Source organism: Myotis lucifugus, unplaced genomic scaffold (assembly GCF_000147115.1).
Source record: "Myotis lucifugus unplaced genomic scaffold, Myoluc2.0 scaffold_109, whole genome shotgun sequence".
Taxonomy (NCBI): Eukaryota; Metazoa; Chordata; class Mammalia; order Chiroptera; family Vespertilionidae; genus Myotis; species Myotis lucifugus.
Genome location: NW_005871157.1, coordinates 1443396 through 1468295, shown reverse-complemented (window position 1 = coordinate 1468295; position 24900 = coordinate 1443396). Strand labels below are relative to the sequence as shown.

The 24900-nt window shown below is 49.8% G+C and overlaps 1 protein-coding gene across 1 annotated transcript; it reads left to right on the top strand.

Moving 5' to 3' along the window:
- The first annotated feature begins 3030 nt into the window (after positions 1 to 3030).
- Positions 3031 to 21905, top strand: RPAP1 (RNA polymerase II associated protein 1). Its single transcript, XM_023757487.1, is given in 25 exon segments — positions 3031 to 3147; positions 3893 to 4149; positions 4454 to 4602; positions 4883 to 4972; positions 5401 to 5521; positions 6063 to 6284; positions 8138 to 8317; positions 9253 to 9368; positions 9645 to 9743; positions 10557 to 10658; positions 11281 to 11448; positions 11978 to 12160; positions 12285 to 12419; positions 12512 to 12682; positions 13399 to 13556; positions 14197 to 14355; positions 14507 to 14708; positions 15371 to 15480; positions 15680 to 15875; positions 16085 to 16237; positions 16459 to 16616; positions 17283 to 18039; positions 20890 to 21066; positions 21215 to 21274; positions 21393 to 21905. Coding segments are annotated over 24 exon segments (4197 nt in total). The 5' UTR covers positions 3031 to 3147; positions 3893 to 3968; the 3' UTR covers positions 21543 to 21905.
- Positions 21906 to 24900: the final 2995 nt, after the last annotated feature.

Sequence of the window (24900 nt, the reverse complement as noted above, 5' to 3'; positions counted from 1 at the left end):
TCCAGGTTTTGGGTTTGATCCTGGTCCAGGCACCTACAGGAGGCAACACAATGTCTCTTTCTCTCTCTCTCTCCTTTCCTCTCTCTCAAATCAATAAAAATATCCTTGGGTGAGGGTTTTAAAAAAATTGTATCTGGCTGTCTGTATTTCTCTTTTTGACTTGACCCTCTTTAACTGTAGCCTGGCAACTGAGGCATTTCTGACTCTATTTTTATTTAAAATGTTATTATAGAATATTTTTTAAAGTTTTTATTTATTGATTTGAGAGAAACATGGATGTGTTGTTCCACGCATTCATGCACTCACAGGTTGATTCCTGCACGTGTCCTGAACAAAGATCGAACCTGAAAGCTTAGCATATCAGGAGGACCCACCAACCAACTGAGCTACATGGCCAGGACTTGCTGGAGTTTTTTTTTTGTTTTTTGTTTTTTAATATATTTTATTGATTTTTTACAGAGAGGAAGGGAGAGAGAGAGTTAGAAACATCGATGAGAGAGAAACATCGATCAGCTGCTTCCTGCACACTCCCTACTGGGGATGTGCCCGCAACCAAGGTACATGCCCTTGACCGGAATCGAACCTGGGACCTTTCAGTCCACAGGCCAACGCTCTATCCACTGAGCCAAACCGGTTTCGGCTGCTGGAGTTTTTTAAAGCAAATCTTTTTTTTAAAATTATTTTATTGATTTTTTTACAGAGAGGAAGGGAGAGGGAGAGGGATAGCAAGTTAGCAAGTTAGAAACATCAATGAGAGAGAAACATTGATTCAGCTGCCTCTTGCACGCCCTCTACTGGGGATGTGCCCGCAACCCAGGTACATGCCCTTGACCGGAATCGAACCTGGGACCCTTGAGTCCGCAGGCCGACGCTCTATCCGCTGAGCCAAACCGGCTAGGGCTAAAGCAAATCTTAGCTATATAATTTCAGCTGTAAATATTACACTACATATCTGTAACAGACTTTAAAAAAAAACTCTCCACATATAGATTCAGATGGTTATATATAGAAATGTTTATAAATATGAGTATATATAACAGTATATACATATATTTCCATTGTTAGCTGAGAAGGGTCAAAAAGGAAGACACCCCTATGGCAATAAGCATATCATCCAAATCTTTGTTTCTAATACCATCTATATTATAAAAGGCCTGTGGCCGTAATGCTGTAACGACCAACGACTGTACGGGGAACCACAGGAACCAGGTGGGTGATGGCAGTGGCAGGAGCGAAGTAGCCCAGGTCACCAGGAGGTGCATGGAGCACCTCTCGGTCCCTCCCCCGGGCCTGTGAGGTGCTCACAGCAGCAGGGCAGGGCTCGCAGCCCAGGCAGCGCAGCCCACAGACTCTGATAGCAGCAATGCTAGCAGGTGGCAGGCAGGAGGGGCAGCGGGGGGTGGGCACAGAGAGGCAGGCGCAGCAAGGCTGCACAATTTTGCTCACTGGGCTTCTATTTTTCTAATAAAAGGAATCAAAAGTTGCCCTAGCCAGTTTGGTCAGTCGATAGAGCATTGGCCTGAGGACTGAAGGGTCCTGGGTTCGATTGCAGTCAAGGGCACATACCTCAGTTGCAGGCTCAATTCCTGGCCCTGGTTGGGGCACTTCCTTACTATAAAATGCTCCAGACTCAATTTGTCTATTTCCTGTCCCAATCCTACAATCAGCCATTTTTCCAAGGACTCTTGGTTCCTTTTGTTGTTGTTGTTAATCCTCACCCAAGGATATTTTTTCCACTGATTTTTATTTTTATTTTTATTTTTAATATGTTTTATTGATTTTCTACAGAGAGGAAGGGAGAGGGATAGAAAGTTAGAAACATCGATGAGAGCGAAACACCGATCAGCCGCCTCCTGCACGCCCACCACTGGGGATGTGCCCACAACCAAGGTACATGCCCTTGACCGGAATCGAACCCGGGACCCTTGAGTCCACAGCCTGACGCTCTATCCACTGAGCCAAACCGGTTCTGGCTCCACTGATTTTTAGACAGAGTGGAAGGGAGGGGGAGAGACAGAGAGAAACATGGATGTGAGACACATCGATTGGTGGCCTCCATATGTGCCCCAACCAGGGCCCAGGGATCTAGCCTGCAATCTAGATACATGCCATTGACCAGAATCAAACCCAGGACCCTTTACTCTGAGGGTCAACACTCTATCCACTGAGCCAAACTGGCTAGGGCCAGGTTTAATTTTTTGGCATGAAGCTTTTTGAGGAAATATTTTGTACTGTATTTCCAATTGTATCACATCACGGGCATATTATATCCAGTAGTCCCACTTTTAGTGATGTTACGTAGATTCATGAGTTGGCAACCTGACCCATCTATATAAAGTCCCAATCAAGCTTTCATTTAACAGTTTTATCAGTCATTGATGATCATTGCCTGGAGTGGATCTTTTTTTTTTTTTAATTTTATTTATTTTTACAGAGAGGAAGGGAGAGGGATAGAGAGTTAGAAACATCGATGAGAGAGAAACATCCATCAGCTACCTCCTGCACACCTCCTACAGGGTTGCAGGCTTGATCCCCAGTGGGGGTGTGCAGGAGGCAGCCGATGGATGACTCACTCTCACATCAATGTTTCTCTCCCTCTCTTACTCTCTTCCTTTCTCTAAAAATCAACTTAAAGAAAAGAAGAAGAAAGACTTTGGGATGGGGTGGAAGGGAAAACAAGAGTGAGGGGCACCGGCATGCACAGAGGCAGACCGCTCACTGCGGAAGTCGCCTTGCGGGCAGCGGGGCTGCTTTCTGCTCTCCCCACCGCAGCCGCGCGCTGGCCTTTGGGCGCGGTGATCCGCGCGGGTGGGACACCCTCTGCCCCTGTCGCGGGTGTGGTATGTGGACAAGGGCCTGTGCGGGACGGACACCCGCAGGATGCGTTCTGCCAGCACAGAACTCACGCCGTGGAGACAAGCCAAGCGGAGCGCTGGGCGCTCACGGGTTCCCAACTCCGAGCCGCCGAACCCCGAGCAGGCGGAGCCAGGCCGGGGGGCGGGGCCTCGCTGGGGGCGGAAGCTCCAAGCTGGCGGCGGCGGAAGCCTGCGGGTCAAGATGGCGGCGCCCAGGCAGCCCAGGAACGAGTAGGTGGCTGGGTCGGAGAGACGGGCTGCCGGGCATCTCGGCGGACGGCTCTGGTGCAGGGTATTTAGTTCCTTTGTCAGAGCCCGCCTGCGTGTGTCTGGGCTGCACCGGAGAGGCCGCGGCCACTGGGGGGTGGCGGTCCGGGCGCGGCCCTGCATCCCGGCAGCGGCCCTGCATCCCCGGCAGCACGGCCGACACTCGGTGATCTCTCTTTGCTGACGCGGGTGGTCCAAGAGCACGCGCGACCGCACAGCCCTACGGGACGCTGTGGGGCCCCGCAGTGTACAAGTGTCTTTGGTGATATTTATTCTTAACTATTTTATTATTTTTGATGCTATTGTAAGTAGAATTGTTTTCTTAATTTCATTTTCTGATCGTTATTTGCTAACATCTAAAAAATACAAATTATATATATATATATATATATATATATATATATATAACTTTTACAGCCCAAAGTGTTTTACTAATGCAGTACTCTTAGTCCAGGCATGTTCGCTCCAGTTTGATGGAGTCCCCACTCCCTGGTGTGACATTTGTCTGCCTGGCTCCTGGTGCATTTTCCTTAGTTCCCCTCGGGTTGTAACTGAGACTTTTATCACCCACGGGTTGTAAAACACCTAAGTTACCAGTAAATATTGTTGCTAGGCTGATGATATCAACGAAGGATAAATGGGAAAGGAATGGCAATAAGGCACGAATGAGGAGGAATGAGTTGACATGAATCCAAGGAAAAAGTCTTCTTGGATGCACAATGAAGAGAACCGGGGTTCCGTTAAAGAGGGCCCATCTTTCTTGCTTTTAGGGGTGAATGAGAGGGAGCCCCCACACGGAAGCCGTGCTGGAAAGAGTTGCACTGGGGAGGCAGCTGGAGTGTCAAGATGCTGTCGAGACCAAAGCCAGGGGAGTCGGAGGTGGACCTGCTGCGATTCCAGAGTCAGTTTCTTGCAGCTGGTGCAGCCCCAGCAGTGCAATTGGTGAAGAACGAACGTAGGAGAGGTGCCAGTGCTAACCTGGACCAGCCTCGGCTGCAGGATCAGCGGGATGTGGTGATGCTGGACAGTGAGTGGCTGTGTGTGTGAGGCTGAGGAGGAGAGGGTACAGCATCAGGGTCTCCTTCCCCTTCCTGATGTGGCTGGATTCTACCCATTATTATTCCATGCACTGCATAGCCTCTGTGGCTGCCACCCCATTTTACAGAGGAAGAAACTGAAGCTCAAAGAGGTTCAAGATCTTGCCCAAGGTGACACAGCTTGAGCCAGGGCTCCCCAGTAGTGGACTTTCTTTCTTTGGCTTTCCCCTAGCCTTCAGACTCTACCTGGGAAGGTATGAGTAGCCTCATATCTGGCTTGTTTTTTTTTCTCAGATCTCCCAGATTTGCCCCCAGCTTTGGTTCCTGCTCCTCCGAAAAGAGCCAAGCCCAGCCCTGGCCATCCCCTGGCTGACCATGTGGACCCTGAAGAGAGGCTGAACAGGCATGATCAGCACATCACTGCTGTCTTGACTAAGATTATTGTGCGTCTCACCCTGACTGAGTGGGACAAGGCATCCTGGGGCACAAAGGATATTGGGTGGGGGTGGTGAGGCTTATGAGTAAAGGGTGATTTAAAAAGATGGGACTTTATTCCCCTGCAGTGACGTGGGGGTCTGGTTTAGGATCACTGTCCCCTAAAAAGCAAGGTGGGTTTATCACTTCATAGAGTGAGATTCTAGTTATACAGAACTGGGGCTACTAGCATAGGCTCCAGCCTGGGGAAGTCTCCATATCATCACTCCTTTGTCCTCTGTTGCGCAGGAACGAGATACAAGTTCAATGGCTGTGAATCTGCCTGTGCCCAGTGGTGTCGCATTCCCCCCTGTATTCCATCGCTCACAGGACAGACAGGTAGACGGTAACCTTAGATGGTACTTATGGTACAGTCAAGTGAACTTCCTAGTGCATCTTCTGCAGATTGGGAAACTTAATAATGATAAGCAATTCTGTTGTTAAAGTGGCACCATATTAAGTACTTTATTTAATCCTCATAATAACGATGTAATGTAAGTAACATTATCCCCATTTTTTCAAAAGATAAATGAATTGTTCAACACCATATATCTAATACATAGAAGAGTCGGAAATCCAACCCAAGTCTGTCAGACTTCAAGACCTGTACTCTTATAGTGCCCTGCTTTTTCTGAGGACTAGGGTTGTGACCGTTGGAAATTAAGCAATTTGCTTTTATCTCTTTGTTCCAGTGACTAGTATAAAGAGGTTGAGAAGAGAATGGGGTAAGGAATATCAGTCACCTGAGTTTTCTTTTTGCCCCATAGAGGAAGCCAGCAACATCTGGTAAGAGAAGCATCTTTGCCCAGGAAATTGCAGCAAGGAGAGGATCTGAAGCCAGCATCCCACCAGTTAGAGGAGTTGTGTCTACCCAGGACCGACCAGAGGGTGAGCTGGGGTTGAAGAGGCATGAGCTTGACTTTTTTGTGACTCAGGATAATAGAGTGATCTTTGGATATACATGTTCCCTGCTTCAAATATGAATTGCATTTGAGCCATTTAAAGAGGAAGCTGTCCTATATTCTCATTTAGAGTATTGAATATGGGTGGCTTTGGTCCACATCTGGGAATTAGGTGCAGGGAGAGAGCAGGCCAAGGAAGAGGATAGAAATGGCAAAGACTATAAAATAAAGGTAGAAGCCAAGATTCCTTTCATAATGCAAATTACTAGTGGAAGAGCTGGGGGCATGCCCTTGACATGCAGCTTGAACATCTAAGAGCATGGTCAGAAAGTACGATGTTTCTAAGGGAAATCCTCTTATATAAGTCCAAGGGGAAGAATGAGTAGGGGGTGGAGATAGGGATCTCTGCTCTGTGCCTAGGAAAGCTCTGGGGCCTCCACCTCTCTCCAGGCCTAATGAGATTGGAGAAGAGGGCCAAACAGCCCAATTGGTACGAGGCAATGAAACTGATCATACACTTCTTCCAGATGCTGTGACCTGTGAGTCACTCACACCCAGGGAGCAAGATCACCAGCGTCCATGTGGCAGCCAGAACTTCCAGGGACCCCATCTGGTCACAGGAAAGGGGCTCAGGGACCAGGAGGCTGAGCAGGAAGCCCAGACCATCCATGAAGAGAACATAGCAAGACTGCAAGCTATGACTCCTGAGGAGATCCTGCAGGAACAGCAGAGGTTGCTGGCTCAGCTTGGTATGGGTACCTGGCTTTCTTGCCAAGACTGGGCTAGGGAGGGACTGCTACTTACTGAGGAAAGCTTACTGTGATTGCCAGGCATTATGCTGAGTACTTTTCATCATTCTGTCCTCAAACTGTTCCTGTGAGGTGGGTGGTACCAATCTCATTTACTTACAGAAAAAAAACCAAAAAGAAAAAAACGTGAGGCTCAAAATTTTAAGAAATTGCCCTGGCCGGGTTGTTCAGTTGGTTAAAGTAACGTCCTTATGCACAAGGTCATGCTTTTAATCCCTGGTCAAGGCGCATACAAGAAGCAACCATTGAATGCATACATGAGTGGAACAACAAATGGATGTTTCTCTCTCTCTCAAATTAATCAATAAAAAATTTTATAAACCAGTAAAAACAAATATTAAAAAAATTTTTTTTTATTGATTTCAGAGAGGAAGGGAGAGGGAGAGAGAGGTAGAAACATCACAGATGAGCCCTAGCCGGTTTGGCTCAGTGGACAGAGCGTTGGCCTGTGGACAGTATCATTGATGTTTCTATCTCTCCCTCTCTGAAATCAATAAAAAATATATTTTAAGAAAAGAAAAGAAACATCAATGGTGAGAGAGAATCATTGATCAGCTGCCTCCTGCACGCCCCCTACTGGGGATCAAGCCCACAACCCAAGGATGTGGCCTTGACTGGAATTGAACCCAGGACCCTTCAGTCCGTAGGCCAGTGCTCTATCCACTGAGTCAAACTGGCTCGGGCCAAAACAATTTTTAAGAAACTCTCCCCCAGATCACATAGCTGGTAAGGAACATGGATGAGATGTAAACCCAGGTCCATGTGGTCTCACAGGCCCTGATCTTAACCACTCTGCTGTGTGTATTGTACTACCCTAGTGTAACAGGCACTGTATTATAGCTGTTCTCTAATATGGCTGCAGTACACTCTACTATATGATGCTCTACTATACTATTCCTCCCTCCTAGTTTTTGTGCACCAAGTCAGACTTATTCCAAACTATATATCTAGCCTGGCCAGTGCTGCTCAGTGGTTGAGCATTGACCCATGAACCAGGAGGTCACAGTTCAATTCCTAGTCAGGGCATATGCCCAGGTTGTGGACTCGATCCCTGATGTGGGGCGTGTAGGAGACAGCTGATTGATGATTCTCTCTCATCATTGATGTTTCTTTTTTTAAAATATATTCTTATTGATTTCAGAGAGGAAGGAAGAGAGAGAGAAACATCAATGATGAGAATCATTGATTGGCTGCTTCCTGCACCGCCCCCCCCCCCAAACCCCCACTGGGGATTGAGCCCACAACCTGGGCATGTGCCCCGACTGGAATCGAACCATGACCTCCTGGTTCATAGGTCAACACTCAACCACTGAGCCACACTGGCTGGGTTCATCATTGATGTTTTATCTCTCTCTTTCTCTGAAATCAATCAATCAATAAAACTATATCTAGCACCTATATAGAGCATAGCGTATATTAGGTTTTTAGTGAATATTTGTGCATAAATAAATTAGCTACAAGTGAGAGTAATTTTTTCCCTAAATGCCTTCATTTTCACCCTAGGCAACATTCATTCATTTATTCGACAGCCACTTTGGGCCTATGACCTGGAGCCAAGCACAGGAATGGGCATAAACATGGGCCAGTGGACTGTGAAGGGTGGAGGCAGAAGTGGGCAGGCAGGCTCCAGTGATAGTTATGGGTCATTGAGGCCCCACCAGAGCCCAGGGGCCTCAGTCCAGGGCTGGGAAGTGCCTTGGTCTTGGCACCTATAGGCAGTATTCAGGTTTCAGGTCTAGAGGAGGTTAGGGAAGATCTGCCTTCATCCTCTCTTCCCTCCCCCTCTCCTCTAGATCCCAGCTTGGTTGCTTTCTTGAGATCTCGCAGCTGTACCCATGAGCAAGCAGAAGAAAAGGCCATCGAGGAGCAGAGGGCAGGAGGACCCTCTGTTGAGGTCTCTGGAGAGGAGCCCATTATGCCAACTTCTGCCAGTGAGCCTAGGCAGGAAGATGAGCCGGAGCCAGGAACCCCAGGTTTGGAGGAGGGGGGACATCTTTTGGGGAATAAAAGTAGAGGAAAGAATTCCTTCTGGCGGATGAGAAAAGAGAATCGTCTCTGTCCTTGAACATCTAACGTGAATCCTCATTATTGCCTTGAAATCTGTCTTCATTTATTGACATGTATATTCTTTCTGCACATGCTTCCTGTTTTCCTGTCCTATTACTTCTCCTTTTCCCCCTTCTGGTAAAAGGCAGCAGTGTGTGATGGCTGACTGGCCCCCTCCCCCAGCAGACCATCTTCTCCCTGCCTTTGCTATAGCTGCCCCAGCTGTGGTTCCATCCATCCCAGGTTTCTGCCTCCGCTCTCAGCGTTGGGGGGAAGATGGCAGGGCCAGGGTGATGGGAGAAGAGTGATGCAGGTCTTATGAATATGCCAGACCTGAAGCAGAGAGGCCAGTGGGAGCACTCATTTCCCAGGAACTTGATTATTTTATTAGTGATTAACAAAAGAAGAAATTGGATTATGAGAGCCAGGACCTCCTGCCCCTGGATGAGCTCCAGGCCAGATGAGCAGGTTGGGTGCGGGTTGGGGTGAGGAAGGAAGGGGTTGTTGGTGTGTGTTTTTGTATCTTGCCTCCCTGAAGCAGGATAGCTCCCCCTACTCCTTGTCCCCACTTCTCTGCTCCTGTGGCAGGTTGGTACTCGGCAGTGAAGAACTATGTTTTCCCTGATTTATGTGGTCCTCCCTTCCTTCTCTGCTCCCTCTGTCTTCTCTTCTTGCCTCCTCCTCTTCCCTTTCCCCTCCCTAGGAATCCTTGGGGTCAGTTAGGGGCTAGAGCCCAGGGACTAGGTGTGTTCTGCCATATTGGGGACAGGACATTTGCCCAGTTCCCAGGATGAAGACTGGGACCCCAGTGCCTCAGTGAGCTGAGCCCCTTAGGGAATACTACTCTGCTTCCATCTCCCAGCTCTGGCACTGCCCGTGGCCCCCCAAAAGGAATGGCTGCACATGGACACTGTTGAGCTGGACAAGCTCCACTGGACCCAGGACCTGCCCCCACTCCGGCGGCAGAAGACGCAGGAGGTAAGGAGCGCAAGCTGGCTACAAGGGGTGGATTGGGGTGAGAGGGGAGCTGCGGCACTTGTACCCAGAACCCAAGCTCAGGCCCTTTTGTTCCCTTGAGCTTGAGAAACACCTCTTCTTGCTCACCTTCCTGGCACCATAGGCCAGAGGAGCCCATTTCTAATCAGAAGTAGAGTCAGGACCTAAGACCTAAGAGGCCTGGGATTAAAGGTGAGGAGTGGGTGTGGGGAAGTTGCTGCTGCCCCAGCCCAAGGACCTCTTTTCTCTTCCCATTAGAGGATGCAGGCCCGGTTCAGTCTTCAGGGAGAACTCCTGGCTCCAGATGTGGACCTACCCACCCACCTGGGACTGCACCACCACGGAGAGGAGGCAGAGGTGATCATGGGGCCCAGGGAGGACGGCAGCTTTTGACAACCATGGAAAAGGACCCCTGGTCAGATGCCTTGGACCTGCTATTGCAGGTCATGGCCCATTGCATCCATTCAGGTTCTCAGCTCAGTCTTTCTCCTCGTTCCCTCACTTTCCAGTCAGTTGCCAGAACTTGCCAGTTCTCTCACTTCCCCTTGATGCTTCTTAGATAAGAGCCTTGCTCCCTCTTGTCTGCTCAGTCACCATGTCTTCCACTCTCTCTGCCATGCCATTCCATTCCATCCCTCTTGAGGCTGCCACACTGATTCCTCTGGCCCAGCTCAGGCCTTAGAAAGTTTCCTGCTCCTTAGCCCCATAAGGCAGTCCTTCCATAGTCTGTCCCTGCCCCCTCACTGCCACCGCACCATTCTGTTGCCCTCTCCCCACATACACCCTATGCTTAAGGACCTCCAGGGCTCAGCTCCTGAGCCTGCTCCAGGGAACGAATGCCTTTACCCTGTGTTCCTGGCCAGGCCATGGGAGCTCTGCGCACCCACTAAGAACACAGCACTTTCCAGTTTTCTCTTCTTTCTCTCTTGTTCTCTGGTTGCAAAGTAAATACTAATTATCTTCCTTCTAATCTGCTTTATGTCATGGTTATTTGTATGCATATCTTACCTCCTTTACCAGTTTGAGGATCCATTGAGAGAGATATCGTGTATCTTTGTCTTCCCCGTGACTTCTAACTCAGTGCTTGGCATAGAAGGGTTGCTGTGTATTTGTTGGGGGGGGGGGTGCTGCCCTGTATCTTGACTCTATGACTTCTTGTCCCTGCCCCAGAGAGCGGGGTACTCCCTGCAGGAGCTGTTTCACCTGACACGCAGCCAGGTGTCCCAGCAGAGAGCACTAGCCCTGCATGTGCTGGCCCAGATCATCAGCAGGGTGAGTGGACTGCGGGCTTGGTCCTTCCCACCCCCACACCTCACCTCTCAACCTTAAGACTTTCCACTTCCTGTCCTTTTCACTCTGGCTCACTAGTCCATACACCAGCTGTCTGGGTCAGACTGGGAACGATGGGCAAGTGAAGGGTTTAGGACAGGGATGGGGAATGTCTGGCCCTGCCAAGGCGTTAGGGGTGATTTAATTAAATGTTTGACCAAAAATAGCAGGCTAATTTTGTTGTTGTTAATCCTCACCCGAGGATATTTTCCCATTGATTTTCAGAGAGAGTGGAAGAGAGGGGGAGAGTCACAGAGAGAGAAACATCGATTGGTTGCCTCCCACACGTGCCCTGACACAGGCAGAGGTCAAGCCTTCAACTGAGGTACAAGGTACATGCCCTTGACCAGAATCGAACCTGCAACCCTTCAGTCTGCACGCCGATGCTCTAACCACAGAGCCAAACCAGCTAGGGCAAGGGTAATTTTCAGTTGGTAATTTTGTGTGGCCTGCGAATGATGTTATAAATACCCACATGGCCCATGGCAGAAAAAGGTTTCCCACCCTCGTTTAGGACAAAGACTCTATAACTTCCCCCTTCAAGCTTTTCTCCTCCTTCTCCCAGGCCCAGGCTGGTGAGTTTGGGGACCAGCTAGTGGGCAGTGTCCTGCGCCTTCTTTTGGATGCTGGTTTCCTTTTCCTGCTACGCTTCTCCCTGGACGATAGAGTGGATGGGGTCATCGCAGCTGCTGTCCATGCTCTTCGAGCTCTGCTGGTGGCTCCTGGAGATGAGGTACAACAGGGATAAGAATGGGGCTTTGAGATACCAGGGTCCCTACTGTTCCTGTGGGCGTGCCCTCCTTGTGCTCCAGGCAGAGCAGAGGGTGGGATAGCAGCATCACCATCTCTTTTAAAGGCCACAAAGCCTGGAGCCTTGCTCTTCTTCTTTTTTTTTTTTTTTTGCTTTGTTTTGTTTTGTTAGTCTCACCCAAGGATATTTTTCTCATTGAGTTCTAGAGAGAGTGGAAGGGAGTGATGAGAGAGAAAGAGAGAGAGAGAAACATCAATGTGAGAGAGACACATTAATTGGTTGCCTCCTGCTCATGCCGCAACCAGGCCAGGATCAAACCTGCAACCCTGGTAAATGCCCTTGATCAGGAATCTAACCCGCCACCCTTCAGTGCATGGGCCGATGCTCTATCCACTGAGTCACACCGGCCAGGATGCCCTTCTCTTATTTGTGGATGGTTCCACTCTCTATTCCTGGGCCCATTTCCTGCTTGACCCCTCTTCTTCCTACCCCATTCTCTTTCCTCTGGCAGGAACTCCTCGACAGCACCTTCTCCTGGTACCATGGAGCTATGGTGTTCCCGCTGATGCCCACGCAGGAGGACAAGGACGATGAGGATGAAGATGAAGAGCCCTCAGGAGAAAAAGCGAAAAGGAAGAGCCCTGAGGAAAGAAACCAGCCTCCATCTGACCTGGCCCGACATGATGTCATCAAGGTAAAGATGCTGGGACAGCTGCATCTGTCCCGTGACCTCGAGGGCATGCACATGTCAGGCAAGAGGGGTCATCAAGGCCTGGGGCCCAGCTGCATTTGGCAGTAGATTTCTCTCTCATCCCCAGGGGCTTCTGGCCACCAATCTGCTGCCTCGGCTGCGCTATGTGCTAGAGGTGATCCGCCCAGGACCTTCCGTGGTCCTTGACATCCTGGCAGTACTCATCCGCCTGGCCCGGCACTCCCTGGAGTCAGCCACAAGGGTGAGAAACGGAGACAGAATGGGAAAGGAGTCCAGCTGGGCCTAGTCTTGACCCTCAGCCTCCCTACCTCCCTTTCCTCCTGTTCCCCACAGGTCCTGGAGTGTCCTCGGCTGATAGAGACCATAGTTCGAGAGTTCCTGCCCACCAGCTGGTCCCCTGTGGTGGTGGGGCCTACCCCCAGTTTACACAACGTACCCTGTGCAGCTGCTATGAAACTACTTCGTGTCTTAGCCTCAGCTGGTAGAAACATTGCTGCCCGGCTGGTAAGCAGGACGCAGGACGCAGGACGGGGTGGGGGTGGGGGTCCTCAGGACAGTGCCGGGTTAAGGCTAAGCATGGCCACTGGACTCTGGGAGGCCTGCTCATGCCGTATTTCTTTGTCTTGATCCAATTGCTTAGAAATGCAACAAAAATCACCAGTCAGGAACCTAATCAGCTGGAGCCTAGTGTATCCTGTAGGCCTACTCTGTTCTCATGTGAAGGGAGGGCTCCCAGGCCAGAGGAGCCACATACAGATACGCACACAACACCCACAGCCACGCAGCCCTAGAGAAGGTGCCCAGCATGTGCTTGCTAAAAAGAAGGAGAGCCCTAACCGGTTTGGCTCAGTGGATAGAGCGTCGGCCTACGGACTCAAGAGTCCCAGGTTCGATTCCGGTCAAGGGCATGTACCTTGGTTGCGGGCACATCCCCAGTAGGGAGTGTGCAGGAGGCAGCTGGTCGATGTTTCTCTCTATCCCTCTCCCTTCCTCTCTGTAAAAAATCAATAAAATATATTTTAAAAAATAAAAAATAAAAAGAAGGAGAGGAAGGGGGAAGGTGGGAGGGGGCAGATGCAGCAGTGTCACCCTGGCCCGGAGCTATGGAACCAGAGGGGCCTGGAACAGGGCTACGTTGAGTCCATCTCCATAGTGAGAGGACCTGGGGTTACTTGAGACTCCCAGCTGACCCTGATCCCCAGACTTCTGTCCACCCTCAGCTGAGTAGTTTTGATCTCCGGAGCTGCCTGTGCCGCTTTATAGCTGAGGCTCCTCAGGAACTGGCCTTGCCCCGAGAGGAAGCTGAGATGCTGATCACGGAGTCCTTCCGCCTGTGGGCTGTAGCAGCCTCCTATGGCCAGGGCTGTGACCTTTACAGGTGAGGAGGACAAGAGGTAGGCTCCCTGGGAGCCCTCTCCCGTTCTGCACTCTTGCCTAACCTGCTGACTCAACCTTGCCCAAGGTTTCAAGCTTGGAGGGAGGCTGAAAATGAGGAAGAGGGATTCTGGGAGTAATGACCAACCAGGGGAGAGGGGAGCAAATTCTGTGCTGTTGTGTAGATCAGATTTCCCCCTGTTGGGGGAAAGCCTTGAAGGGCTGCCTCCTTCTCTTCAGCCCCCAACTTCCCTTCCCTCTTTTTTTTTTTTTAATATATTTTCAGAGAGGAAGGGAGAGGGAGAAAGAGAGAGAGAGAGAGAGAGAGAGAGAGACATCAGTGATGAGAGAGAATCATTGATTGGCTGCCTCCTACACGCCCCACCCAGGGGATTGAGCCTGCAACCGGGGCATGTGCCCTGACTGGGAATCGAACCGTGACCTCCTGGTTCATAGGTTGACACTCAACCACTGAGCCACGCCAGCCGGGCTCCTTCCCTCTTGAACTCTCCCAGGATTACCCAGCCTGGGGCCTCTCCCTTCTGGTCCTCCTTAACTATACCGCAGAGCTCTGGGCGGGCCTGCCTTGTATCTTACATCTCTCTCTCTCTTCTACACTGAGAGACAGTTACTGTTCTCCCCAGGGAGCTCTACCCAGTGCTGATTCGGGCCCTGCAGGTCATGCCTAAGGAGCTCAGCACTCACCTCCCGCAGCCCCTGTCCATGCAGCGGATAGCCTCATTGCTCACTGTCCTCACCCAGCTGACCTTGGCAGCCAGCAGCACTGCCCTGCAACCCAGCAGGTAGGTTACAGCCCTCAGCTGCCAGAAGAGACCTCCTGCCGGGAACTCTGGGACAGGCAGGAGAGTTCCTCCCCAGGGAAAGGGTGGCTAGAGCTTAGAGGGTGTTCAGGCAGCCAGATCCTCACTGTGGCCCCTTTTGGCATTCCTGTAGTGACTCGGCTGAGGCGAGTCTGTCGGCCACCCCTTCCTTGATCACTTGGACACAGGTGTCTGGGCTCAGGCCTCTTGTGGAGCCATGTCTAAGACAGACCTTGAAGTTGCTGCCCAGACCTGAGATGTGGCGTGCTCTGGGCCCAGTGCCCACTGCCTGCTTGCTCTTCCTAGATGCCTACTACCGGACCTGGAGCCAGCAGGTAAGTGTTGCCCGCCTGCCTCCCACCATGCCCTGGGTGCCTGCCTCAGTCTTAACACTCCTCTCTCTCTCTCTCTCTCTCTCTCTCTCTCTCCACCTCTCCACTCCTGCTCCCCATTCCCACATCTTCCTACTCTACCTTTTTCTTCCTACCTTTCATTCTCTTTCCACCTCCATACTCAGTGGACTTCCAAAAGCCATGTTGGTGGGGGCCAGAGAACCGCTAGCAGCAGCTCAGCCTCCTGGAACCTTTATGCTCTCTCAGGACCCCTCTCAGCAGATGCCAGAGCAACCCCAGGGTCTTCTCTCCCTCCACAAGAGTCAGAAGGCAGACACCTCCAAACACTGACTCTTGAAATTATGGACTTGGCCTGGGTACCCAGGGTCTAGGACAGCCGTGGGCAAACTACAGCCCACGGGCCGGATCCGGCCAGTTTGAAATGAATAAAACTAAAAAAAAAAAAAAGACCGTACCCTTTTATGTAATGATGTTTACTTTGAATTTATATTAGTTCACACAAACACTCCATCCATGCTTTTGTTCCGGCCCTCCGTCCAGTTTAAGAACCCATTGTGGCCCTCGAGTCAAAAAGTTTGCCCACCCCTGGTCTAGGAGAATGGGTGTCCTGGACTGTCAGCTCAGTGAGCCCCTTGGTCCTCCAGCCAGACTTGTGCCCAGGGGATTGGCTTCAGGACATGGAGCGCCTGTCGGAGGAGCTACTACTGCCCCTGCTGAGCCAGCCCACGTTGGGCAGCCTGTGGGATTCCCTTGGGTATGTACTGTGTGTGTAGTCGTGGGGGAGGCATTTGTTCTCCTTGTGGGATTCCGGGGTCTACCTCCCTGGTCCATCTCAGGTGGAAGCCCTCAGCCTGAGGGAAACCTGGCTCCCTACCAGGCCTCAGTGGGGACACAGGAAGGTGGGCACTGGTCTGCACTGGCCAGCCCCTCTCAGTTTCTCCATTCTGCCTCAGGCGCTGCTCTCCTCTCTGCAACCCACAGTCCTGTGCTCCGGCCCCTGAAGCTCTGCCCAGCCTCGTGTCACTGGGCTGCACGGGAGGTTGCCCCCCTTTCAGCCTGGCTGGCTCAGCCTCACCCTTCCCAGTCCTCACTTCCCTCCTCACTCTTTTCAACACCCTGGCCCGGATCCACAAGGGGCTATGTGGCCAGGTGAGCCCGGGGCACCTGGTGAGATTCCAGGCAGGGGGCCAAGATGCCAGGAGTCAGAAAGAAAGTGGGGAGGGCGCCCCTTGGGAAAAGGAGGCCTCTTCTGCCAGCACCCATTTTTCTGAGTTTGGCTGGGGAGAAAGCGCCACCTGGGGACCCCCAGAAGAGATCAAAGTCACCTTCTAGATCTGAACAAGCTTGCTTTTCCTCAGCTGGCTGCTGTGTTGGCTGCCCCCGGACTCCAGAGCTACTTCCTCCAGTGTGTGGCTCCTATGGCTGCCCCGCTCCTCACACCCTTCTCTGTGTGGGTCCTGCGACACGAGTACCACCTGCAGTACCTGGCACTCACCCTGGCTCAGAGAGCAGTAGGTACCCCCAACCCCCTACCCCGCTATCTACTCCCTCTGCCCCACATTATCTGCATTCTTCTTCTACGGAACCTGTGCTGCTCCTGGCAGGCAATGCAGTTTCTGCTTTCCTCCAGACACGCCCTTCAGCATATATCCTCTTTGCTTATGTCCTCATCCTCACTTCTATTTGCTTTGCCCCCTTCACAACCCTTGAGCCCCCCACCATCTGTCCACAGGCAACATTCCAGCCAGTGCCGGCCACCAGTGCTGCCCTCCATCATGGCGTAGTCTGGGTCTGCTGAGCCGGGCTGCTGCCCCGAAGCGAGCACCTTGGCCCTGAGCCACTGGTGGGCTTTGGATTCCGGCTTGAGGTCCTCCCGGAAGGCCAGAGTTGGTGGCATCCGCCCTTTGAGATGAGTACTGTGGGTACTGACAGAGCAGCCTTAAATTGGAAACAGGAGACCTGGGCTTAATTCTCTTTCTTCTATGGATTACCCTTAACCTGTCTGAGCTTCCATTTTCTCATTAGTAAAAAGAGGTTGGGGATAACCACATTAGAGAATTATGAGACTTCAGTGTGACTGTGTATAAACTAGTATACACATGTAATAGCCAACAGTTACGAGTGCTTACTTTGTGTCTGGTATTCCTTTAAGTATTTGACTATATTTTAAGCATTTTACCCATACCATGAGCTAGGTATTACTGTTTTTTTAAATTATTTTTGAATTACAGTTGACATACAATATTATATTCGATTCATGTGTGCAACATAGTGATTAGAAATTTACACACCTTACAAAGTGATCCCCCAATAAGTAGATTAGCATTACTATTATCACCGTTTTACTATGAGGAAACGGAGGTACAGAGAAGTTCTGTAAACTTGCACCTAGGCAGCCGGCCCTAGTGTCCATCCTCCAAACTGCCACACACACGTGAAAGGGTGTCAGGGGAACTGGGAAGACCTAGGAACCTCTGGGAAGCCCTGGAAAGCTGGCATGGCCTTCAGGGTGCTGTGGTTCCAGCCCTTATTTTTAACTTTTGGGTTCTGTTACAGGGAAAGAGCATCAGGGGGTCCAGAGGCAGCCGACTTCTCGGACCAGCTATCCTTAGGGAGCAGCAGGGACCCTGGCTGTGGGCGAGGGGCTCTGCTGGCTCAGGCCTGCCAGGACCTCCCCAGCATTCGCAGCTGCTACCTGACCCACTGCTCCCTGACCCGAGCCAGCCTCCTAGCTTCTCAGGCCTTGTACCGAGGGGAGCTACAGCGAGTCCCAGCTCTGCTGCTCCCCTTGCCTAAGGAGCCTCTGCTGCCCACTGACTGGCCTTTCCTGCCCTTGATCCACCTCTACCACCGGGCCTCCGACACCCCCTCGGGGCTCCCTCCCGCTGACACTGTGGGCACAGCCATGCGGGCCCTGCAGTGGGTGCTAGTCCTGGAGAGCTGGCGCCCCCAGGCCCTCTGGGCTGTGCCTCCTGGTGCCCGCCTGGCACGGCTCATGTGTGTGTTCCTGGTAGACAGTGAGCTGTTCCGGGAGACCCCAATACAACGTCTGGTGGCAGCCCTTCTGGCCCGGCTCTGCCAGCCTGAGGTCCTGCCAAACCTCAACCTGGATTGCCCACTTCCTGGCCTGACATCGTTCCCTGACCTCTATGCCAACTTCCTGGAGCATTTTGAGGCTGTGTCTTTTGGGGACCACCTCTTCGGGGCTCTGGTGCTCCTTCCCCTGCAGCGTCGGTTCAGCGTCACCTTTCGCCTCGCCCTCTTTGGGGAGCACGTGGGAGCCTTGCGAGCTCTGGGCCTGCCTCTGACCCAGGTACTTTCTCAGTCCAGCAAAGCCTATCATGGGCTTCTACACTGGGCTTTGGGAGCAATTGTGACAGTGGGGAGCTTTGGTGAGCCTCCGGTTCCTTTCCTTACCTCTTGGGGGCTTTGAGGAGATTAAGAGAATCCATGAAAAGGGTTTAATATGGTATCTGGCGTATAGTAGATGTTTGTTCAAGACACAGCTTCTTACTCATGAGGTGCTATGATCTAGATAAGAGATGGCCTAAATCCCAAGGTAGTTCTAAATTATTCAGATTTTAGGTGCTAAGTCAGGATTCAGAGAATGGAAAGTTGGCTTCCCATAAGGAGAAGGCTTTGTGAAAGAATTGGCAATTGACCTAGCATTGACCAGGAATATACCTAGTGGAACAGCATGAGCAAAAGCTCAGAGGCAGAGAGTAATATGACAGGGCCTGGGAGGAGGAAGGAGTCTAGAACAGATTTAAGTTTGGAAACTTGTTGGAAACAAAGCTAATAAAGTCTTAAGAGGGCCTCAAATATATCAGCGTAAGGAGTTAAACTTATAAACTGTAAAGAGCTACTTTTTTTATTTGGTTTTTAAATTTTCATTATAACATTCTGATAAACTTAAAATAGAAATATTTTAGTATATAAATACATTTTACATATGTATATAAAATATGAATGTATATTTTACATAAAAACTAGTTTTTTAATTAAAAAGAACATTACCTTTTAAAAAAATAATTCTTTAATATATATTTTTATTGATTTCAGAGAGGAAAGGAGAGGGAGAGAGCAATAGAAATGTCAGTGATGAGAGAATCATTGATTGGCTGCCTCCTGCACACCTCACACTGGGGATTGAGCCCACAACCTGGGCAGGTGCCCTGACTGGGAATCGAACCGTGATCTCCTGGTTCATAGGTCGACGCTCAACCACTGAGCCACACCAGCTGGGCACCTAAATGTTCTTAATGTTCATAATCCCACTGTTCAGTGGTAACTTTTGATTTTTATCTTTTTCTAGTCTTCTTTATATGCATATATGTTTTTATAAAATTGGGATCACTGCATGTTTTCTTATGATTACATAATAAGCATTTCCACATCATTAAATATTCTAAGAAATCAACATTTGTTATTATATAATAATTCATTGTGTACCCCACTTTATTTTATCGGAACCCATTAAAGTTGTTTCTGATTTTTGCTATCTTAAGTAACTTTATGATAAACACTATGACAGCTTTATCTCTCATAATTTTTGCACAGAATTAAGAATCATTTTATTTTATTTTTTTAAGAGAGGAAGGGAGAGAGAGAGAAACATCTGTTGGTTGCCTCCCACACACACCTCAACTGGGAATCACATCTGCAACCTGGATATGTGCTCTGACTGGAAATCAAACCCACCACCTTTTAGTGTATGGGACGTCGCTCCAACCCATCCACACCGGCCAGGGCAAGAATACTTTTTTAGAAAGAGAATTACTAGTCCAAAGAGCATGAATTTTTGGAAGGTTTAATGAGAGCCCTGGCCAGTGTGGCTCAGTTGGTTGGGCATGGTCCTGTGCACAGAATGGTTGCCTTTTTGATTCCTGGTCAGGACACATGCCCAGGTGGCAGACTGGATCCCCAGTAGCGGGTGTGCAAGAGGCAGCTGATCAGTGATATGCTCTCACATTGATGTTTCTCTCCCTCTCCCTTCCTCTCTAAAAATCAATAAAAATAATGAATTTTAAAAAGTTTTAATGAGAGATTTTTTTTCAATCCTCACCAATGGGTATGATTTTATTGATTTGAGAGTGAGAAAGGGAGAAAGAAAAACAGCGATTGGTTGCCTCCCAAATTGAACCAGTATACAAGATGTCGCTCCAACTGAGTCACACCAGCCAGGACTGAAAGGTTTGGTAATATAGTTGAGTGGTTGAACATGACATTTTGAAAATTTTCTGGTTTGTTTTTGTTTTAAAATATATTTTTATTTATTTCAGAGAGAAAGGGAGAGATAGAAACATCAATGATGAGAGAATCATTGATTGGCTGTCTCTTGCATACCCCCTACTGGCGATTGAGCCCACAACCTGGGCATGTGCCATGACTGGGAATCGAAATGGGACTTGATTCTTAGGTTGACACTCAACCACTGAGCCACACCAGCAGGCTGAAAGTTGTTTGTTTTTTTAAAATATACTTTTGTTGATCTCAGAGAGGAAGGGAGAGGGAAAGAGATAGAAACATCAGTGATGAGAGAGAACCACCGATCAGCTGCCTCCCGCATGCCCCACACTGGGGACTGAGCCCACAATCCCGGCATGTACCCTGACCGGGAATCACACCCTGACCTCCTGGTTCATAGGTCAATGCTCAACCACTAAGCCACGCTGGCCGGGCTGAAAGTTTTAATTTTAAGTAAATTAAACAGGTAGTAGCAATACACAACTGCTTCTGTTTCCCAGTGTTCCTGGCTTTCCAGCCTTTTAGTCTTTAACCTTATCCTCATGATATAGAGAGAAGTATGTCTGTCTAGGTCAGGGGTGGGCAAACTTTTTGACTCGAGGGCCACAATGGGTTCTTAAACTGGACCGGAGGGCCGGAACAAAAGCATGGATGGAGTGTTTGTGTGAACTAATATAAATTCAAAGTAAACATCATTACATAAAAGGGTACGGTCTTTTTTTTTTTTTAGTTTTATTCATTTCAAACGGGCCGGATCCGGCCCGCGGGCCGTAGTTTGCCCACGGCTGGTCTAGGTCTAGGACCTAACCTCTGCTCTCATGATTTGACTCATGTGACCATCCACCATCCACCCTGTTGTCCGGTGATAACATATTTCCACCCTCACCATCGGCATATTTCATCTCCCCCATCACAGTTGCCTGTGTCCCTGGAATGCTACACGGGGCCTCCTGAAGACAACCTGGCCCTCCTTCAGCTCTATTTCCGGGCCCTGGTTACTGGTGCACTCCGTCCACACTGGTGCCCAGTGCTCTATGCTGTGACTGTGGCTCATGTCAACAGCTTCATCTTCTCCCAGGATCCAAAGAGCTCAGTAAGTGACATCCCCATCTCCAGAGGGAGGAAGGGAGCCTGCAATTGCATTGCCTTTGGGCCAGCTAGAGAGGAGGTGAGGGCCAGGCAGGGCCAGCAGTGGGGACCAGTCCTTGGCCCAGTGCCACTTCTCCCTGTTCTACCTCTAGGATGAGGTGAAGGCTGCCCGCAGGAGCATGCTGCAGAAAACCTGGCTGCTGGCAGATGAGGTAGGGTGGGCATATCCTGGAGGGAGGGAGGGAGGGAGGGAGAATAAAGGGTCTTTGGGGACAGAGATCTCAACAGGATCTCACTACCCACTTCATAACGTTTCTTCCCTCTTGGCAGGGTCTCCGGAAGCACCTCCTCCACTATAAGCTTCCTAATTCTATCCTCCCAGAGGGCTTTGAGCTATATGCCCAGTTGCCCACTCTACGTCAGCAGTACCTCCAGAGACTGACCTTAGGGATGACCCAAAATGGCGTATCAGAGACCTAGCATAGCTGCTACGATGAAGAGATGCATACATTCTCCTGGAGTTCACCAACAGATGCCTGGCCAGACAAGAGGGCTTTGTGTCCTAAGGAAGGGCAGGAGACAAAGGAGCAGAAGGCTTTCCTTCCTGGGATTAGGCTGTTTGAGTTTTTTGGAGCAGGGTGAGCCCTACCATTGTATCCTGATATCTGGAGCTCAGGATCTGGGGCTTCTAAGGATCAGTGCTGGGAGTGAAGGGTGATTAGCTACTCACCCCTTCTTGGGGACAAGACAAATAAAACTCTCCCTCTCCTCCCACTGACCCAGCCTAGAGTATATGAACGTTATAACTATGCACTGAAATAAACAAAATTTTTTCTCCTGGGATTCTGATTTGGACTGATTTCAGATATGTTAGTTCAGAATTGGTATCAAGGGTTGGGTTATCCTAGGGGAGAAGTGTGAGAGACGGGAGGAAACATGAGTGGAAGGTGACAACTGAGTCCACATGTGGAGACAACAAAAATGCAGGTCCTAGTTGTGGAGTGCAGCCAGGCCAGGGCAATGTTCTTGGGTTTGTGGGCACTTCTGGAAGGACTCTCAGCAGTGTCCTTGAAGTACAGGTATCCTTAATGAGGTAGGTCAGCATCTTGTCTATGGTCCCCTATTTCCATATCCTGAGATATGAAGAGGCCAAAAGTCAGTCTATTGCAGTAGTTTTCTGTTTGGCCTGTTATAATGATACCATAGACTGGGTGGCTTATAAACAGAAATTTATTTCTCCCAGTTCTGGAGGCTGGAAAGTCCAACATCAAAGTGCTGGCAGATTTGGTGTCTGGCGAGGGCCTGCATCCTGCCCATGGACAGCTCTCACTTGGCAGAAGGGACAAAGGAGGTCTCTTATAAGGGCACTAATCCCATTCTACCCAACAAGGGTGGAATCCTAATCACTTTCCAATGGCCCCACCTCCAGACACCCTCATATTGAAGTTTAGATTTCAACATAGGAATTTGGTGGGGTCACACCATTCAGTCTTTACACTGTTCCATTATGGACTTTATTGGTGGTAGGCAAAGCTGAGAAGGAGTGGGTCAAAACAAACTCTGGTTCATTGGTTCATCTCTTTCTTTTGAGAGAGTTTCTAACACAAGCTGTCATTTGTTATGTGGAATAATGTGTGATTGTATTTATAGGTCATCAGTATGAGTATGGCGTGCCTGTCAGTAGGTAGAACCCACTCCCCATAAATGGAGTTGCTGAACACAGTATTTTACAATATGTTTTCCTAAGCAACCACTTTATCTGCAAACAGCAGTAATTCCTTAGCTTACCATGTGACAAATCACCTGTAGAATGTGTTAAAACAGATTGTTGGGCCCTACACCAGTGTTTCTGATTCACAGTGTTTCTGATTCAGTAGGTCTAGGGTGAAACCCAAGAATTTGCATTTCTAACAAGTTCCCAGGTGATGGCTGATGCTGCTGTCCAGGCTCCATCCCCCTTAAGAACCATTGGCTTACAGAGACCTTACAAAAGCCATCCTATGACCTCATAGTGGAATATCTACAGAGTTAAATAGGGCATAGGCACCAGAGCTTTTACAAAATCACTGTTGTATCTACATCTAGCAGTATACACACAGAGAATTGTACCAAGTACCTAACTACTATAGCTTCATTTTCCAGTGTTTTATATTAAATATATGCCTCAGCCTATAAAATTAGTACTTTGTGCAAAAGAGAGGAAGATACAAAACTATCTGAAGGCTGAATGGCCCTCACAGTTGTAGGATGCCTTGTGATTTACTGAGCAGTTTTCCTTCCGATGATCTTTATAGATGGTGGGGAAACTGCCTCAGAACAGTTGTGACTACACCATCACCCACTGACCAGAGATGCTAGTACAGTACGTCTGATACCAGGATTCAGGCTTTCACACCATCACACTAAAGTTTTGCAGAGTTAACACAGGCAATGGACTTGTATGAGGTGAACCTGGAGATCCTTGATTCTGAGGGTGTTGCAAGGTAGTCTTCCAGTCACAAGTAATGCCAAGTGTTGATGCCTTACTTGGGGCAGTTTAAAGAGCACTTCTGCCCTAACTGGTTTGGCTCAGTGAATAGAGCGGCAGCCTGTGGACTGAAGGGTCCCGGGTTCGAATGTGGTCAAGGGCACATGCCTGCGTTGCAGGCTTGATCCCCAGTGGGGGATGTGCAGGAGGCAGCTGATCAATGATTCTCTCTCATCATTGATGTTTCTCTCTCTCTTTCCCTCTCCCTCTCTGAAATCAATAAAGATTAAAAAAAAAAAAAAGCACTTCCCGTATGTTATCACAGTGGCCACGACCAATGAAGTGTGCACATACACCCCACTGCTCCTGACTTGAGAGACCTAGAAGCCCCATATGGGGTGGCTGGGGGTGGCTCTCCACGTTTTCAAGATCCTGCTTCAAAAGGGTGGGGACACTTTCACCCTCCGTGATAGCCACCCCATTCCCTGGGACAGCCCGTGGCTGGAGACTTGGAGCCTTTGTGTGTAGGGCTTTGCAAGGTTCTTCCACCGTGGGGACCTCTCTGACTACCCGTGGTGTGAGGTGGGGGTGGCCAGGCCAGCTTTAGGACCAGGTGGTGACTAGCCAGAGGCTGGCCACTCCTATAAGCACGTTGGGAGCTGTTACTAAATCACTGTTGTATCTACATCTAGCCCTATACACTCTGGTTGGGTCTGAGCCAGCAACCCTAAATGCAAGGGGGGATAGGTGATGGCTGCTACTGCCCCCTGCTGCTATGGCTGGCTTTCTGGCAGTCAGGGAAGTGTCTGGCCAGAGGCATTTTCCTAGGTTGGGGTTGGTGGTCTCTACAGACTTGTTCCCAATGGTTCCCTCAGAGGCCTCAAACCCTTGTGGGCCCTAGCCGGTTAGGCACAGCGGGTAGAGCGTTGGCCTGTGGACTGAAGAGTCCCGGGTTCGATTCCTGTCAGGGGCACATGCCCGGGTTGCGGGCTCAATCCCCAATAGGGAGTGTGCAAGCGGCATCTCTCTCATCATTGATGTTTCTCTCTCTCTCCTCCCTTCCCTCTCTGAAATCAATAAAAATATATTTAAAAAGGTAAAAGGGGGACATTCATTCCCTAAAAAAAAAAAAACAAAAAACAACCCTTGTGGACGGAGAAGCGCGGTGCATGCATGAATCCTAGGGTCCTGATCACTCAGCTGGGGCAGGAGGTACAGGTCCTGGGGTCCCCAAGTCGCTCACTGGGAGGGCTCTCTAGGAGAGAAACTGGCAGAGGTATGAGTGGGCACCCGCAGGGCGCAGGGCGTGGCGACCAAAGTTGGGTTGGCTGGCTTCCAGGCGCTGGTGTGCACTGGCGGTGGGGTTAGGGG